The sequence below is a fragment of the Stenella coeruleoalba genome (genome assembly GCF_951394435.1).
Source record: "Stenella coeruleoalba genome assembly, chromosome: 10".
Lineage (NCBI taxonomy): Eukaryota > Metazoa > Chordata > Mammalia > Artiodactyla > Delphinidae > Stenella > Stenella coeruleoalba.
In genome coordinates, this window is record NC_137156.1 from 70,230,011 (window position 1) to 70,248,869 (window position 18,859).

Here is an 18,859-nt window from a genome sequence, read left to right on the forward strand (position 1 = left end):
TTTACTAATAACACTACATCCCCATTTCCTGGCAAACAGAGTTGAATAAACACTTATAAACGGACATAAAAGTGATTTTACTGAACACTTTGGTTTCAAAGACTATTAAACACAAAGTAGAATTATCTGTATTATTCATTTTTTCCATAAATATTTCAGTGCCTATTACACGTAGTCACTATTCAAAGCACTGGGGTAAAGAAGACAAAATCCGTAACCTCATAGAGCTTTCATTCTAGTGAAAGAATGAGAGTTACCAGCATTCAGATGGGGTTAAAGCCAACAGGCAGTATCTTAAGCAATGGTTTAGAATTAACATTGGTAAAGATAGCATTGAAGTCCTCGATTTTAAAGACCACCTAGCAAATCTACATTTTGGAGCTCAGGCTTGTTGGTTATGGCTTTACAAATACCCTGATAATTACATCTGGTAGCAAGTAAGACACATTGTATTAAAGATCCATGGGACAAATAGGCTTTAAGATAAAAATTAATTCAAGAGCACAGATATCATATGCATACTACTGAAATACACTGTGATTTATTTATAAAGAACAACAAAAGCAATGAACAGTATTTCAGAAGTTGAAAAAGGTGACACTAATAGTACTCAATATGCAGCCGTTTATTTTCAAATTCGGAGCCTTCTGTGTTTTAATTATATAAAGATGTGAAGTCAGTCTTGTAACCTAAAAATATTTACTTATTAAAACTATATTAATACTTTCATAAACGATACAAAAAAGATGAGACAAACATGTGCATTTATAGAACTGCCTATCAGTCATGCCAGATCCCTGCGGGGGGGAATTCCCAGCACGACCTCATTCATCTGTGAGGACACAGAGCAATCCTTGTTTAGAGTACACATTCATCTAACTTGTCCAGTGTGGTCAACACTCCATTTCTTGATGGTTTCCTTCTGCTATGAATGTGCTTGTCCAGTTGTCTGCTTCTTAGAGCAGACATTTACCTAAAAGAAAATGTTATAATAGTTACTAGTTAGTAATTTGGATCTGTATAAAAAAGCTAGTCATTACATGTTATAAAACCTTCTTCAAAAGACATTTTGATTCAAAAGACAATTTTTCAAGGGTTAAGATAAAAATATTTTTCCAAATAAGATGTCTGAGTAATCACAAAATGTTGTGAGTTCTGCTTTCCTAAAGAAAACCTGCCTAAGGAGGCATTTTCAAAATGAAAGTTTTGCAGGTTTTAAATTACCTTCCTCATCCACCGGCCATTGGAGGAGGATTAGGGCCACGCAGATGATTAATTCGACCCATTCTTCTCGGGGGGTTTCCTGGTGGCCTAAGATAAGAAAAGTTAATTTCTACTGTTTAGTAGACACTACTTCAATTGATTCCTTTTAAGCACTCAAATAGACCCTCTTCTTTATTTAAAATAGCAACTACCATTTAGGTCGTGAGTCACAAATTCAAATACTGAAAGAGACCAGATGCATAAAGCGCATGAGGAAAGTGAGTCAAGCAAGGGTTAGGATAAACGGAACAGCTCCTCCTATAAATGTCCAACTGAAACGCAGCTCCAGCTGATTTTTGCCATATAGAAACACAGTCCCCACCCAGTGCTGCTGGATCGTGAGATTTTCATTAGCAGCTGGAAATCCAGATTCTGAAGTGAAACTCTAGATTTTAATGTTGGCCATCAGTTTTCATCCTCTAATTTAGACTTTTCCCATAGGATATTTGATATACATTTTAGCTTTGTCAGATTAACTCTGATTATCAAATCAAAGGCAACTTGATTTAATTTACAGTAATACATTAATTTTGTGAAATAGAATTTAAGCCTTTAATTACCATGAGCCTAACTATGTCTGTCTGCCTATTTATCTCTAATTTAATTATATTACACAGAGGGGTAAAAACATTGTTTATCAATTTAAAAAGTTATACCCTCTTCCATCATCATATCTGGAATCAGATGAGCTTCCGTAGCCTCTTCTCTTTTTCACATCTTGCTGAAACAGAGTTCTGAAACTGAAACAAGGGGCAGAAAACAACAGAAGATCCACTTTCAACATTATAAAATGCATTTCCATGGTTCCAACTATCATCTCTGTGGAAGGATGACTACCCTAACTTAGCTCCAAACCCACATTTCTTGAAGCCAGCTGGACAACACCATCGAGCGCAAGCACAAGTCTAAACAGAGTGTTCTATGTTCTGTGCCAAAGCCACCATTCCTTGTCTTCCTTGTTTGCTGTAACTCTTCTAGACAGAGTCTAGCAATGACTCTGAAACCAGAGTCATCTCCAACTTCCTTCCTCTGCTCTGTATCAGTTGTCAAGTCCCAGAGTCTGCTTTTATAGTATTGCATGTCCATTTCCTGTGCCAACAGCCTACCTAATGTTACCTTGGGGAAGGAGGGGCTGAACTGGTGTGCCAGAGGCACAGGGCTTTCTGGGAATCCGTTTAAATGGAATTTTATTTGTGGGGCGGGAAGGATTTAACTAAATTAAAACAATATTTTAAATAAACAATATAGAGGTGAAATTTGTAAGAGATTGCAAAGAAGTTTTGCAATGAGTAACTTAACTTAGGCCTCTCTGTCCCCTGTTGTATTTCTCTATGGAACGGTTTCTTCCATTTTACCCCGTCTAATTTATGCCACATGCAGCCATCAGATTAATCTTTCTAAACCAGAGCTACAATCAAATTAAGTATAAAGAGCATAGGCTGATTTTCAAATTTCTCTGCCATCTTTGCCGTGCCTCTTCCACCTGGAATAATCTCCTCTGACGTCCTCCTCCCACAATCATGCCCAGTGCAAGGCCCCTTGTAAAAAGAAGACATTTACTGATATTAAAATCAATGAAGTAAGGAGACATCCCACATCTCTGCATATCTGCAGTTCTCTGCCCACGAGACACTCAAATGTATATTCAAACTTTGGATGAGTAAGACTTGTTAGTAGATGAACAATTTTCATAAAACAAACAGCATATGAAAGACCAAAAAATGAATTTAACTAAGAATTGCTTGAAATTATGGTGAAGTTTAAATTTTTGTCTCCTCTGTATCGATGCTAATCCTTCATTTAAAAAAAAGTTTATGCCTTGGGAGCTTTTAAAAGTCAAGATCTAATTCCCCTTGTTTACTTGTTGTATACTATGCCATAAAAGTTGCACATACACACTGAAGGCAGGAACAGTAGAGAGAAAGCAAAGTGCTGTCATCTGGCAGCAGAACGAGCAGGTCTGGCCCCATAGCTGCAGGCTGTAATGGTTACCACCACGGCTAAGACATGGTTAAGCTTACTAACTCAAGGAACATATTCATAATCATAAAAGATGTCTGGGGCAGTTTTATCACTATACAAGTCTTCATCTCCCTTAGAAAAGCTATTAATAAAAATTACAATTAAAAAGTGCTTCAGGCAAGCTGAACTTAAATATCAGGGCTATTAAGAGGACTACTATACTTACAACAAAACCACAAACTCGGCTATTCCCCAGAAGAAATCCGTTATAAAAGACAATCTCCATGGGGACTGACTCCTGCTGTCCAACACTTGTCCTATAGACAAGAATAAAGAAACTTCAGTTAGTGCAACAAACCCCTGACACAAGATGCATTACATTTAATCAGTTAGGTAACAATCATAGGCTCAGTTTTCAACTTGTTCACTGTTCCAAATAGTCTACACAAGGAAAGGTGTGTTATGTGTACATCATTCTAAGGAAAGGTTAGGGAAGTGAAGTTCTGTGGTCTAGAGGTCATTCCTTTAATATGTCAAATTATGCCTCCTATAGTTTGTAATTTCTGCTGGGTGACATTTCAAGTTTTTTTTTTTCTCTTTTTTTTTTACTGTGGTAAAATACACACAAAAAACTTTACCATTTTAACCATTTTTAAGTGTACAGTTCTATGGCATTAAGTACATTCACACCATCATACAACCATCACCGTCAGCCACCTCCAGAACTTTCTCATCTTCCCCAACTAAAACTCCACGCCCATTAAACACTAACTCCTCATTTCTCCCTTCCCCCAGCCCCTGAAAACCACCATTCTACTTTCTATCTCTATGAATTTGACTGCTCTAGGAACCTTGTACGAGGAATCATACAATATTTGTACTTTGGTAACTGGCTATTTCACTTAGCACAATGTCTTCAGGATTCATCCATATTGCAGCATATGTCAATATTTCCTTCCTTTTTTAAGGCTGATGAATATTCCAATGTAAGTATATACTACATTTTGTTTATCCATTCTATTGATGGACACTTAGGTTGCTTCCACCTTTTGGCTACTGTGAACATGCCGCTATGAACGTGGGTGTACAATACCTTTATTCAAGTATTTTGAGGAAACAAATGAGATGAGTGAATATAAAGAATGCTCACGCCACTTCCATTTTCCTAAATGTGTTCTGAGTATCTCTTTCACTTGGAAAGTCTCTTGCCTATATAAAAAGACTGTTTATACATACCCTTAAAATCTTCAGGATCAGTTGTTATGTTAAAATTTTTATATATCAAAGAATTCGTGGGCTCTAAGTACTAAAGAGAATTTGGCTTGCTCATTAAAATGACCACTATTTTTCTTTAACAGAATGCTGTTTGATCCGAATTACAGACTCCAGTTTTATCTTACAAAAATGGATATATTTTTCAAACCACTTTAAATAATAGAAACTACATCAGGAAAAGTTAATACTCTAGAGTTTCAGTCTTGCACATCAACAGGTTAGAATATTTTGGGAGACGAGCCATCTGTCAACTACCTCTCCTCTCCATTTTCCCAAGGGCTTCAACACTCACTGCCATGCCCAGTTTACTTCTCCTCTTTCCTTGACCAGCTTACTTTCAGGTATCCACTTGGACCTGAGCCCTCACAGAGCTACTGAGAAAAAGGGGCTACACTTAAAGACAGAGTGTGAGTGATAGGCTTGGTTCTGCCTCTTACTAGCTCTGCTTCATTGGGTGATGTGACATTTTCCTTCTCTGAGAAAAAGTATTCCAAGGATAGTCATCATATAGAATTGTTAAGAAAAAAAAAAGTCACTTGACAGTAAGAAAAAGTTTTTATCAACTATGAAATGCTAGTACAGTCCTTCTAAGAAAATAGATCTAGGACTTCCCTAGTGGAGCAGTGGTTAAGAATCCGCCTGCCAATGCAGGGGACATGGGTTCGATCCCTGGTCCGGGAAGGTCCCACATGCTACAGGGCAACTAAGCCCCTGTGCCACAACTACTGAGCCTGCACTCTAGAGCCCGCGATCCACAACTACTGAAGCCCGTGCACCTAGAGCCCATGCTGCGCAACAAGAGAAGCCACCGCAATGAGAAGCCACCGCAATGAGAAGCTTGCACATCGCAACGAAGAGTAGCCCCCGCTCGCAGCAACTAGGGAAAGCCTGCGCGCAGCGACAAGAAGGAAGGGAGGGAGGAAACAGATCTAATTGGAACCCGTCAATTTCTTCCTTTGCGATTCTAAAGAACATATTGCATGCATTTGTACCATTCTGACTTTTTTGCGCTTTTCTTCCCAGTTTCTGAAGGCAGAAACCTCCCCTCCCAATATCCTCAGAGAGAAATAAGTTGCTTGAATGCAGTTGGCCATTTCTCAACTATAAAAGTGAGATTAGAGGCCCTAGTAGAACCTTTATGTTATTTATGTAGATCAAAAGCAACAATGCATACACAAAAACACACAGTACAAATACAAAGAATTATTCAATAGATAATAGAAGCTGCCAGCCTTAACCACAAAGAATATAACACAAAGTCTGCAAGTGCCCAAAACGAAGATGAAACTTTGATCTTCAGTGTCCATCAACCTACTTGTTTCAAAGATTTTTAAGTAAGAGACAAGGAAGAAGAGAAAGTGAGATTTTGAAAAGCAAAGAAATGCAAAGTGCACTCAGCCAGAAGATTTCTCACTACCTTCATGGTCTCTGAAGATAAACAGATGACTCAAATAGAACCAGGACCTGGTTCCAGTGATGCAAGAACTAGTTAAGAGTGCACCAAGGCATTTATTTCACCTGAGTCAAACAAGTGGGCAGGCAGTTCTGACACTGTTCTGACCCAGTCATACTGTGTCTTTCCTTTCCATCCACTGTCTTTGGGGAGTCACTGAATTAAGTCTCTCTCAGCTTCTCCATTCCAGGAATAATCAACTTGCTCCTACAGGGAGTAATGATACTCCCTGTGCCCCTTGAAATTAGGGCAGAAAGCTACATGCGTGACGAGCTACCCCTGCTGGGAGAAAAAGCCTATCCAAAGCTTTTCTTCAACTCTCCTACACATTACAGAAAGACGCAGCGTAGTAGAAAACCGTAAGAACGCAGACGTCAGCCTACCTGCGTTAGAAACCCGGCTGAGCCATTAGAACTACCTTTGTAATCCTGGGCAAGCTATTTAATCCGGCTGCGCCTCAGTCTCCACCCGCAAAACATATAATAGGGTATCACCCGGATAGGGCGACATTAAGACAATGAGCGGACAAACGAACAACGCTAAAAAAAAGTGCCCGAGGCACAAGCGCTACGTAACGGCGTGAACACTGTGGTCTTTTCTAGTTAAGAACACTGACGCCCGACAGGAAAGACCACTTTCCAAGACCCACAAGCAGAAGCTCCAGAAGGGCGAGGACGCCGGGCACTCGGCACCGCCGTCACCACGGGGACATTGGCCCCCGCCGCGGCTCAGGGACGTTCGGCCGACGAGCCGCAGGCCCGGGCGACTTCGCCCCCAGCTCCGCCTGGCCGCGGGGCGTGCCCGGAAAAGCGGCACCGGGACGGCGGGCGAGGATGGAAGAAACCCGGGGCTCGGCCTCCCAGGACGGAGGTCGCCCACGTAGCCTCTCCAACTCACCATTCGAGATGTAAACCATCTTCCTCCTCCTCCGCCTCCAGAGCGACTGTCAGGCCTGGCCCCTCTCACTTTCCGTATCTCCCTCCGCGCTCCTCCCTCTGACGTCACAGGCCACGAATAGACAAAACAGTGACTGAGGAGGGAGGTGGACAGAGCCCATTGGCTCTGGGGGGACACGCCCCCGACGGGCGTTTTGGTCTCGTCATGCTGGTGATTTTCGATGTAAGGTGGAGGCTGGGGCAGGTGACAGGATGTGACGTTGCGGATTTAGCCTGTAAACGCGTGCTTTCCTGGCTCCTTCGGCAGTGGAGTTTGGAGAGCTCGTTTGCGCTGCCGGAAGAAGTTACGCTGCTTTCTAGTTGTTTGAAGGGCCCAGGGTTGGGGAGGCAAGGTCACGTGTGAAGTGACTTGGAGAACCGGCGGCAGGAGGAGGTTCCTGAGAATTTTCCAGAATTGTGGATCTTTCAAGGTGTGCAGGGAAGTGCCTTGCGGGCGGAGGCGGTGATCAATCCGAAAAGAGCTTTACGGTCAAGACTTCGGGAATACACAGGCCCTATCTAGACAATGTACTCATTCTCTTTAGAATCGGTGTTTCTACTCTTGGTTCGCTAGAAGTGGATGGAGTTTTTATCAGCTCTTGTGAGACAGCTGAAAAATACTGTAGCGCGGGGTAGCTCGAGACCTTTCTCTGCTTGCTTTTTATTACTGGCTACTTCGTGATATTGCCAGCACTGTGGAGGTGACAGATGAATGAGAAGCTGTCTCGTGGTCATTGATTAAATATGGCCCACGTACCTTGTGCTGACTGATTAAATATGGCCCACGTACCTTGTGCTGATTGATTAACTATGGCCCACGTACCTTGTGCTGATGGGTACTTACTCGGCTCCAGCCACTGGGCTGCTTTCTGGTCCTTGACCATGGTAGTCTCATTCCTGCCCCTTTGCTTTTGTACTTGGATGTTCTTTCTGCATGGAGTCCTAATTTTTTTCCCCCAATTCTCAAGTCATGCGTTGTCTTCTCAGAAAGTTTCTAATCACCTTAACTAAAATGAAACTGAAAATTCCATTTCAGAAATAATATTTTACATTTAACAATGTGTGTTAAGATTGTATGTTCCAATACCTAGAATAAACAAATATTTATTTTCATGTTGACTTTTTCAGTAGCAGTTTTCCCCAAAAAAGTGCATAATAGGACAAAACAACATCCTTCATTTGAAATTTTTGCAGCGCAGAGGGTTTTTTTCTGCACACATATTGGAGTGGGGTCATTAATTTTCCCAAGTACCTTCTTTAACACAAGCCATGCCACCATCATCTCTCACCTGCTCTTCTCTAGTTGTTTTCTACCTGAAATCCCAGCTTCCACCTTTACCAGCCTTAAGCAGTTTTTCACACTGTAGCAAGAGTGATCGTAAAATGGAAATCATTGCTTGCAACCTTTTAGATACTGAAATTTAGTGATTTCCTATTGCTCTTAAGATCCAGTTCCTTTTCCTGGTCTACAGGCCCGTCATGACCTGTCCATTTGATCGCCCCCTTCGCTACACCTCCTGCCACAATCCCCACCCATATTTTGTGCTAGCAACATTGATGTTTAGTCTCAAGCATCCAAGTTTTTTCATGCCTGCAGGACTCTGCACATGCTTTTCCTTCTACCTGGGACACTCTTCCCCTGACTTCTTGCACATCCAGCTCATCTTTTAGATCTCAGCTTAACTGTCACCACTTCTGAATTCCTTCTTCTGGCCAATCATCTCCATGATTATTTTCTTCATAGTACTTATCGCGATGTGAAAATATTTTATGTCATAATCGGTTTGTTTCTTTCCAGAAAATATAAGATGTAAGAGGTCAGGAATCTTACCTGCTTTGTTCCCTCTTATATCTTCAAGGTCTATTATAGTCCTTGGCAGGTAGTAGGTACTCAGATGTTTGTTGTTAGAGAGGGAGGGAGAGGCAGACTGAGAGAGAGAGAGAGATCTAAAAGTTCCCTAAAAATCTCCCAATCACCAAAGGAGGAAGAGAACTAATATTGGGATCTCCTGAGTACCAGACACTGCTAGTCTCTCTCTTGCTCTTCATCCCTCTATCTAGATTATTTCTTCCTGAGATTTTAATGCAGTGATTCCCTAATGAACTACCTCTAGCCTCTCCATTTCATGCTATGTTTAGCCACTTGTTTAATCCAAGTTTGCCTCTTTCCTGCTCACATCTTCAGTTTCTCCCTACCACCTGACAATTCACACCCCAGCCTCCATGGTCTGGCATTGAGAGCTTCCTTGATATATTTTCTTAGGTTTATCTCTGTGACTGATTTCCTAATAGACCCCTGGTTTTCCTTCCTTGTTGCTTCTGCTCATTTGTTTCCTCTTGATGGGAATTTTCCCCATCTCTTAAAATCTAATCCATCCTTCAAGGTGAGGCATGTTCCTATTAAATGAAACAACGAATAGCAAATGTGAAAAGGCTTTGCAAACCGAAAAAATACATATATTATATATAACTATATGTATATTATACTATATATATTTCAGATAGACAGATTATATAGATAATTAGTAGCAGGATGGGCCGGAGGACAAAGAACATTTCCCTCCTTTCCCTAACATTTCATGTCAAGAACTGCATGTTAGTTACCAGCCACATGTGGCTGTTGAGCATTGAGATATGGCTTTAGTCTGAAATGAGATGTGCTATACGTGCAAAATGCACACTAGATGAAGAGATTTAGAATGACATGATGTCCAATATCTCAATTTTTAATACTGATTACATGTTCAAATAATATTTTGGATATTGGATTAAAATATTTTATTGAAGTAATTTTGCCTGTTTCTTTTTACTCTTTTAACGTGACTGCTAGAAAATTTTAAATTACGTACTTGGCGCACATTTGTTTTGCATTATATTCCTTTTGGACACCACTGGTCTAGAGTGAAGACATTATTGGCCTGGCACAGGAAAGGTACTCAGTAAATATTGGTTGAATGGCTGAATGAATGCTCTTAATAATGGATAATATTATGCAAGGTTTACTATGTGTCAGGCACTGTTCTCAGCATGTTTTACTTATTAGTCCTTACAACAACAATAGCTAACATTTATATGCTACTTACCCTGTTCCAGGCAATATTCTAAGTACTTTTGATGTATTAATTCATTTAAACCTCAACCTTATTAAGTGGGCTCTACTATTATTTCCATTTTACAGATGAGGAAACAAGTCACAAAGAGCTCAAATGACTTGCCCAGGGTCACACAGCTAGTAAGAAGCAGAGCTGAGATTAAGGCCAAGAGTTTGGCTCTATAGTTTGTGCTCTTGACTCCTGTGCTAGGGAATTCCCTGGCAGTCCAGTGGTTAGGACTCTGCACTCTCACTGCCAAAGGCCCGGGTTCAATCCCTGGTCGGGGAACTAAGATCCCACAAGCTGTGCTGCATGACCCCAAAAAACAAACAAAAAACTCCTGTGCTGTACTGCCTCTCCACACATAAGCAGAGGTATTGAAATAGGATATAATCCAGTGTGGTACTCATAATGTAGAATGGGAGGTGGTTTCTGGAGACAATTTAAACGTATCTCAGTTTTCTCAAAGTTACAAAATAGCTTCCCACAGTTTTTCTTTTCTAGATACCCTAAGCATAAAATTCCCCTAAGCATCTCTAAGTTGATTACCTAGCCATCTCAGTTCCCATCTAACCCCAGAGGGATGGGCTACTGTGAATGACAGCTACCTCTGGAGCTGGGACTGGAGTGGATCCCACCTAAACCACATGGGTGGAGAGAGGTGTTTACCAGAGTATAGAGAAGGAATGCTGGGTTACATCAAGACAATAAGATGCCTTCAATACTGCCTTTAAGGAACACAGAAAACAGATGGCATTTATGTTCTTCATTAATCTTTTATGTGTTTGTTCTTACAGTTATTGCTCCTATATTCTTTATTTCATCTGGGCTCAGATATCTTAGCTGTCTCACTTTTCTACCTTATATTCTTTACTGATGTCTTTCACAGTAACTTTTTTTTTTTTGTATTCTTTTTAAGGTATGTAGTCTCAGACTGGACATGCTGTGCAAATCAGGGGCTTACTTTTTTGCACCAATAAGTAGTTCATCCCTTCAGTTGAACTGATGGTTTTACTGCTCTACAAGTCACTTTCTTAAACCACTTGAACTCATTTTCTGCATCAAAATGGAAAAATGTTACTAGAAATTCACAATGCTATCTTCCTGGGAGAATCTGGTGGATTAAAAAGTTTGGGATTTCATCTGTAGTCTCTAAAGTATATCACAAAGTTAATGATATCATTAGTGAGCCTGTGAGGTTCAATTTAAACAGTCTATCTTGTGCAGCATGCGGGGAGCTTAGTTCCACAACCAGGGATGGAACCTGCACCCCCTCAGTGGAAGCACGGAGTCTTGACCACTGGAACACCAGGGAAGTCCCTAAACAGTCTATCTTTAAATGAATAAGGAATATCTAGATTCTAACTGTGATTCTGTTACAGGAATAGAAATACTGTTCCAATTATAATTTCTAACCTTTTAAACTCATGACCTGATTTTAGTAAGGTGGTAACTGTAATGGAAACTGTTACTGGTAAATGGAAGGAAATACTTGTACAGATTTGTAAAGTAAAACCATCAGAGACTTAGGTGTTGGTTGCCTTCTATCCTAGGGGCATTAACTGATTATTAAAAACAAATTTTTATTATTTTTAGAATTATATTCTATAGTACAAAAAAAGTATATTGCTTTCCAAGCCTTATGTCTAGATTCCTAAAAGTGGAATAAAATATAACAGAAGTGTACATTCTAGCGCTGTGTTCATAAGTCTCAAGATAACATTGATTTTTATATTTGAAAAATTAGAATATAGATATATGCCTGTTGACTTTAAGAAACATATGATTTATTATTTTCATTCTCTAAATGGTTTGGAGCAGAGCATTTGATAGTCTTTAGATCTTTTTGTTTTGTTTTAATGTGATACCTCTATATAATATAAAAGTCAAAAGATACAAATGAATATTCCATGAAGAACAAGTCTCCTGTCTTCCCCTGGAAGCCGGAATTCTAAACTTCCATCCCGTAGCTTAGAGAAGCTGTTAATAGCACTGCTTGGCAAATTCCTCTTGGGCAGTAGTAGCCTCAATGACAGACTCACCTCTCCGAAGTTCCATCTTCTCTGGGATCTTGGCTAAGCAATTCTTCACTATCATCTTTAATGTTTTAAAAATGTTTTCCCCTCATTTTTTTTATCCAGGTTTTTAAAGTTGTGCTCAGAAGAAGTGGTAGTACAGATTACTTCATCCTTCATAATGAAGTGGAAGTTGATACATTTATCTAACCAAATCGACATGGCCATTTAGATTAGGTCTTAGATTAAGCACTATTTTGCCTTTGACTTTAAAAATTCTGCTATTTGTGTATAAATAAAATTTCCAGAACTGCTATCTTTTCGAATATAGTCAAAACATTATTACTTATGAACAGAAAGGATTATTGTAAACAGTAAATTAAAATGTGTGAGTGATTTAAAAATATATTTATTTTGCCAATAAACATTCCGCTTTTAATCCTTCCACAACCAAATAGATGAATAAAGCCTTACTTCGGTTTGATAGTCTCGGTCTTTTAATTAAAGGCTCAATGAAAATAGATTCATTTTGTGGCCTCCTAGGGAAAAGTTCTTTATGGCCCAGTGATGACTGTTCCTTGGAAAGATTGTTAGCGAGGCTCCAAAGGATTCTGTTAGGGAGGTTGCTGTTGCCTCAACTAGGTGGTGAGGCGGGCTGTTGCTGATGCCTCAACATCACCTTATTTTTTTCATAAATTTATTTATTTATTTTTAGCTGAGTTGGGTCTTTGTTGCTGCATGCGGCTGAGCGGGGGCTACTCTTCGTTGCGGTGCACAGGCTTCTCATTGCTGTGGCTTCTCTTGTTGCGGAGCACGGGTTCTAGGCATGCAGGCTTCAGTAGTTGTGTCTCGTGGGCTCTAGGTGCGCGGGCTTCACTAGTTGTAGCACATGGGCTCAGTAGTTGTGTTGCGCAGGCTCTAGAGCGCAGGCAGTACTTGCAGCACACGGGCTTAGTTGCTCCGCAGCATGTGGGATCTTCCCGGATCAGGGCTCGAACCCATGTCCCCTGCATTGGCAGGCAGATTCCTAACCACTGCACCACCAGGGAAGCCCCACTTCATTTTTTCTTAACTAATTGTATAACACAAGCAGCTTAGTTAATATCACCCGAGGTCAAGTATGGTTCTTAACTTCAAAAAAATCATCTTTCACAATTATCAGTAATCTATCTCTTTTGCTGTGAAACTCTAACTTGGTTTTGATGAGAAGTATGAAGCAGAGACTCTGAAAATGGAATCTGGCAACTGCCAAAGTGTTGCTTGATGTTATTCTCATTTCATTTTGAATGTATTTAGCTACTCGTTAGTGGCCCCCAGTCTTTCACATTCAGACAGAGACATTTCACAAGTGTGTTGGAGACCATATGTGCAGAAAAGTGGAGAAGCAAGTGGAAATGGCTAGAGTCACCTTGAGTTGCTGACCTGTTTGGTCTCTCTAGTTCCCTGCCATAGTCAGCTGGCTGGCAAGGGAGGGGAGCAGGTGTGCTGGCACACGAGACAGGCTCAAGCTTACTGCTTGCAATGGTGGTGGCAGCGTAAACAGTTCACACCAGCATTTTATAAGCTAACCGGGTACTGGGGAGCTCAGCTTTGGGACCCTTCCTGCATGAGGAAGCCATCCAGAATATGACTCTAGCCATTTCAATTGAGTCACTGTTTTTAGAAATGTAAAAATTTTTTTAAAAATCCCACTAAAGTACATTTTCTGTCATAAGCCTTGAAAATGTTCATATCCATAATCCAATATTTCTATTTCTAGAATTCATTCTAAAGAAACAATGAGAGATGTTGAAACAGATTTACAAGAATATTTACCCCAGTGTTATTTGAAATGGAAAGAAAAAATGAAAGCCATATAACTGCAATAGTGGGAGATTAGCTAAATTTTGGAATACATAGCATAGTGTACATTAATATAGTGGGAAATTATTTATGATATATTGAGTGAAAGGAGCATATTATGAAACAGTATGTAAAGTATGATATCAATGCAAAAAAATGTGTATCTGGAAATACACTAAAAATTATGGGAGCTGTAATTTTTTCTTTGTGTTTTTCTACAGTTCTCAAATTTTCTACAATAAACATGTATTCCTTTTCTAATTAGAAATAAACATCAGTATTTTTTAATTGAAGTATAGTTGATTTACAATGTTGTGTTAATTTCTGCTATACAGCAAAGTGACTCAGTTTCACCTATATGTACATTCTTTTTTGTATTTTTTTCCATATGGTTTATCCCAGGACACTGAATATAGTTCCCTCTGCTATACAGTAGGACCTTGTCCGTCCATTCTATATGTAATAGTTTGCATCTACTAACCCCAAACTCCCAGTCCATCCCTCCCCCACCCTAAGTATACATTTGTTAGAAACTGAGGGTTTGTCTCTAGTCTCATTTTAATGGCTTGGGTAATTCTTAAAAATATTTTTTTTCTAGTAGAAGTGATAGGAAATTAATAACCAAGGAGTTTACTCGGTAGTTGTTAACTTTCAGAGTACATTTTAAAGTCATTTTGTTTAATAGGTTGTCTTTGCTTTGCCTGATTGCTCTAGTACACACAGCATACACATGGGAACCCCACTCAAGGGAGTCAGTCAGTGCTTTTGGTTTTCTCTTAGGATGAATAGAGTCCAGTAAGAATCAAGCAAACAGTTTCAGATTCCTTGCTATTAGCTCAAAATAATTCTGACTGCTTATCAAAATCAAGACTTATGTGTTAATTTTGTGAATGGTTTATTGGCAAGGTTACTGAATAAAAACCTTCATTTTAAACGTGTGCTTTTTCAGAGAGTTCTATCATACTGCTAAATAAAATCCTTTTAAAAAGAGTTAAATAGAGATGTGGACCTTTATAGATCTTTAGACCTTCTTTTGGGCAGTTAACTGATTGTCGATAGACGGTAAAATCATCTTACCAGTATTTTGCCCATGCTGAAAAAAAAAAAGGCCCATGAAGCAAGAAAATTTATAGTATTTGATATGATGGCAAAAAAAAGTTGTCAAAATATACAAACAAAAACAAATCCATATACGTATAGCTGATTCACTTTGCTGTACAGCAGAAACTAACACAGCATTGTAAAGCAATTATACTGCAATTAAAAAAAATCCAAAAACTTCCCATATGAGTGTTTCATCTAATGTGCCTTCCTTTAAAATAGAATTTAGCCTTAAGCAACTGAGCCTTATTTTCAGGGGATGAAATTAGAGTCCAACTCAATGACTTTTGCCTCCCTGCTGGAAGGCAGTCTCTGGAAATAGCAAGCAGGGAATCAATGCTGAAAATAAGTAATTTCTTTTCAATATGGATATAGTGAAGTGTAAATTTGAGCTGCCTCCTATAACAGAGTGAGAAAGCCTGGTTTATGCCTAGGCTCTACAAGGGTCAGGGAAACTTGAGGGCCGAGGGGGGCGTCTGTGCATATAGGGCCCACAAGTATGCTCTGGACTATTCTCTACGGGCAATTCTCTACGGGCAAAGCTAAATTCCTTTAGCTCTCACTCCCAAATAAGCAGGATCTCAGCTTTAGGGATAAAAAAATTATTTTTGAAATCCAAGCCTAGTAGAGGAAATGGCTTCCTTTGATCCTCTGGGTGTTATGACACCCATTTAATATCAGCCCAGAAAAAAAAAAAAAAAAAAGACCTCTGGATGCTTTAGGGTATTCCCTTTTCTTCTTAATGACCTGTGGATTTCAGGAGAGAGCTTCAGAAATGTTCCAGGCACTTTACTTTTTGCTCTGGACCTTAAAGATCCGATAAACTATGCAACAGCCCCTTGAATACTTGAATTGAATTCAGTTTAACTTGATAAAGGTTTATCAGGCTGTTACTGTGCACAAGATATCATGGTAGCAATGGCACAGATAGTAATAATAGCTAATGTTTATTTAGTATTTTGTGCCTGGTACTGTTCTAAGCAGTTTCCGTACGTAAACACTGTATTGAACAAGCAAAACTTATGGGTTGTGATCGATAATTTTATTTTTTTTTCCTCCATCACTCCTTTCTTTTTGTTCAGTGGGACTAGTTCTTCTGTGTTCCCAAGTGAAAACTTAGGCAAGCCCTATGACTTCTCTGGTTTCTCACAGGTCATACGCTTGGTGTCAATCTAGTAATAAGAATGTCTAGTGCTAAGTAAAAGTAAAACTCCTGATCTTGATGGAAAATTAAGATATTTTTTCCTTTCCCGTGTGAATGAAAAATGTTGCCAGCCATATCAGTAAAGAAAGAATGCTGCAGCCATCAAGCCACTATAGCCACCCAGGACAGTGAGCCCTGGGGAGACTCAGGATGGGAAGGAATAGGATACTGGCCCTAGGTAGCTAAGGTGCATAACAGAATGATGTCAGTAGGCCCAGACTCTTGCATCTTCCCATACAAAGAAAAGCGTTAAATTCATTAACTTGAGATATCTAATTTTCTTTAATTAACAGTAATTTTTTGATGTTCTGACTACCTGGTCTTTTTGCAAAACTCCTATATATCCTGGTTCCTCCCTTACCCCTTGGGAGCAGTCTTTTAGAGGTATCTGAGAGGCTGCTTCCCAGGCTTGAAGTCCTCAGAAAGTCCACCAAATAAAACATAATTCTCTACTTTCAGGTTGTGCATGTTTTTGAGAAGACAGTGCTTAGGGACAATATGCTTCCTCTGTCAGAGACACAGGGGCCTGGCCATTAGCCATAGCTTTCCAGTTAGCTTGTTGAGCAGCAATGGATTTTATGAGTGTCTCTTGGGAAGAGCACACTGGGTTCATAACGGGACCGTAATGGATATCACAGGCGGATGAACAATTTAGGGGTAACATACCTGTCAGTCTGGAGGTGGCATGATCCATTACCTTATGACTTGGTCTTTCCATCCTTTTCTATCCATAAAACTCTTGTTCCATTTTTTTAAGAATCATATAATCCACTTACTATCTTTAACATGTCTTCGATGTTACTAATATCCTATCTTTTTAACCTCCATCCTATTCATTTTTCTTGTCTTCTATAACAGAATTGCATAGTCTTAAATAATATAATAAGCACATTACAGTCCTTCCAAAATTTAGGGATGCATATTCATCTGTCCAGGTGGTTTCCTCATGACTTGAGATGAAAGTAGGATGAATGTCCTCTCTAAGGGCATTCTCCGTAGAGTGGGTGACATTCACAGAATAGCTGTCTCCACAGAAGTCTTCTTTTAAAACTTCTCCTCAATCTCTACTTTTGTATCTCCACATGAACAGCTTAAGAGTTAAGAAACTGGTTTCCAGATGGCTACTTTAAGAAAAGATACAGGTTGCTCTAGTTCCTGTTTTAAAATATCAGATCTATTTTATCCAGGTGCCTCAGTCAAGACTTCCATTTTAGCATCCTGATACACATGTATTATTCCACTGAACCCTCACAACGACCCTAGGAAGTTGGTATGTTCTCGTCTCCATTTTATATATGAGGAAATTGAGGCTTAGAGAGATTTAGTAACTTGTTCACTCTTAACAAATGCTAGAACTGGGATCATAACCCAGGCAGTCTGGCTGCAGAGTCCCTGCCATTATAGAGTCCCTTTCATTCTCCACAAGAAGGAGGGGGGTTGATGAAAGCACAAATGACTAATATAAGATTGAGGAAAGTCAGGTGCCCTAAGAGAATCGCACGCTGAGTGCCCATGGGGTGAGGAGGAGGGAGAGCACGCAGTACCTGGAGGGAATCAGAAAAGGATTCCTGAGAAGTGATGGTTGAAGTATATCCTGTGAGGTAAAGAGTATTTTGATAGGAGCAGTAAGGAGCTAGAAATGAAATGAACGATGTATGATGAGATTGCATCTGTCATCCAGAAATCCTTTCACTTCAGCTGAATCTCCAAATGATCACATACCTTAAACCTAGTAAGACTTATGATGAAATGAACTTGAATTGGCTGATGTTTTTGTAAGCATGCTGTTTCCATAGTTTATCTTAAGAAAGACAATTGTTTTGTCATTGACTCAGATTTGTTGTCTAACTGTTAAAACCCAGCTGGTAGACTCACACTAGAAATGTTCTAACTGGAATCAAGTTGCATAGGATATTTCCCTGCCTCTTTTGAATGCTTTGTATACTGGCAACATATTATATCTTAAGTCATTTGTGTTCTTCAGAACCAAATGGATAGCTGCACTATACACTGACTAAACTCAAATAAACCTTTGGATTATTGTTCACTGTCATCTCCTATTACCAACAAGCCCTTGAAGCACGATACGGCAGGAGTGGCACACTTGGGTGGGAACTGTGGCAGACAGAGAGTACCTTTCTTCTCTAAAGGGGACAGAAAATTTTCAGCTCTAGCCACTCATCACCATGTGGGATGGGGATCCACTGCAGCCAGAGCTTCTGATGATTTCAAGAGAAGCTTGAAATCTGGATGATTATCCAAAATGTCCCTGTTTTAAAATGTTAAAATATTAGTAACTAACTCATACTTTTTAAAAAAACATGATACTAGGGGAGTTTCCTGTTGGCCTAATGGTTAGGATTCCTGGCTTTCATTGCCATGGCTTGGGTTCAGTCCCTGGTCAGGGAACTGAGATCTTGCAAGTCATGTGGCATGGAGAGAAAAAAAAAAACCAAACAAAAACCCAAATCAAACAAACAAACACACAAACAAAACAAACAAAAACCCCCATGATACTAGCCAAACAAAACATGTCTATGGGCCGAATACAGCCCAAGAGTCACCTGTTTGAAACCTTTGCTTACAACATACCCACTAGAAATTGCTGAAATTTCTTACAGGCCCATGCTTGAAGAAGCATACATTAAAAACAAAAACAAAAATAAAAACACTAACCCTTTTGATCCCTGGCCCGGGAACTAAGATCCTGCATGCCA

The 18,859-nt window shown here is 39.7% G+C and overlaps 1 protein-coding gene across 1 annotated transcript; it reads right to left on the reverse strand.

The window, feature by feature from the left end:
- Nucleotides 1–522: 522 nt before the first annotated feature.
- On the reverse strand, nucleotides 523–6,971 carry SELENOK (selenoprotein K). Its single transcript, XM_079934022.1, has 5 exons — nucleotides 6,851–6,971; nucleotides 3,452–3,542; nucleotides 1,920–2,003; nucleotides 1,225–1,311; nucleotides 523–973 (listed from the first exon to the last, which is right to left on the reverse strand). Exons 1-4 carry the CDS (start codon nucleotides 6,867–6,869, stop codon nucleotides 1,230–1,232), a joined length of 276 nt encoding a protein of 91 aa, XP_079790148.1. The 5' UTR covers nucleotides 6,870–6,971; the 3' UTR covers nucleotides 523–973; nucleotides 1,225–1,229.
- Nucleotides 6,972–18,859: the final 11,888 nt, after the last annotated feature.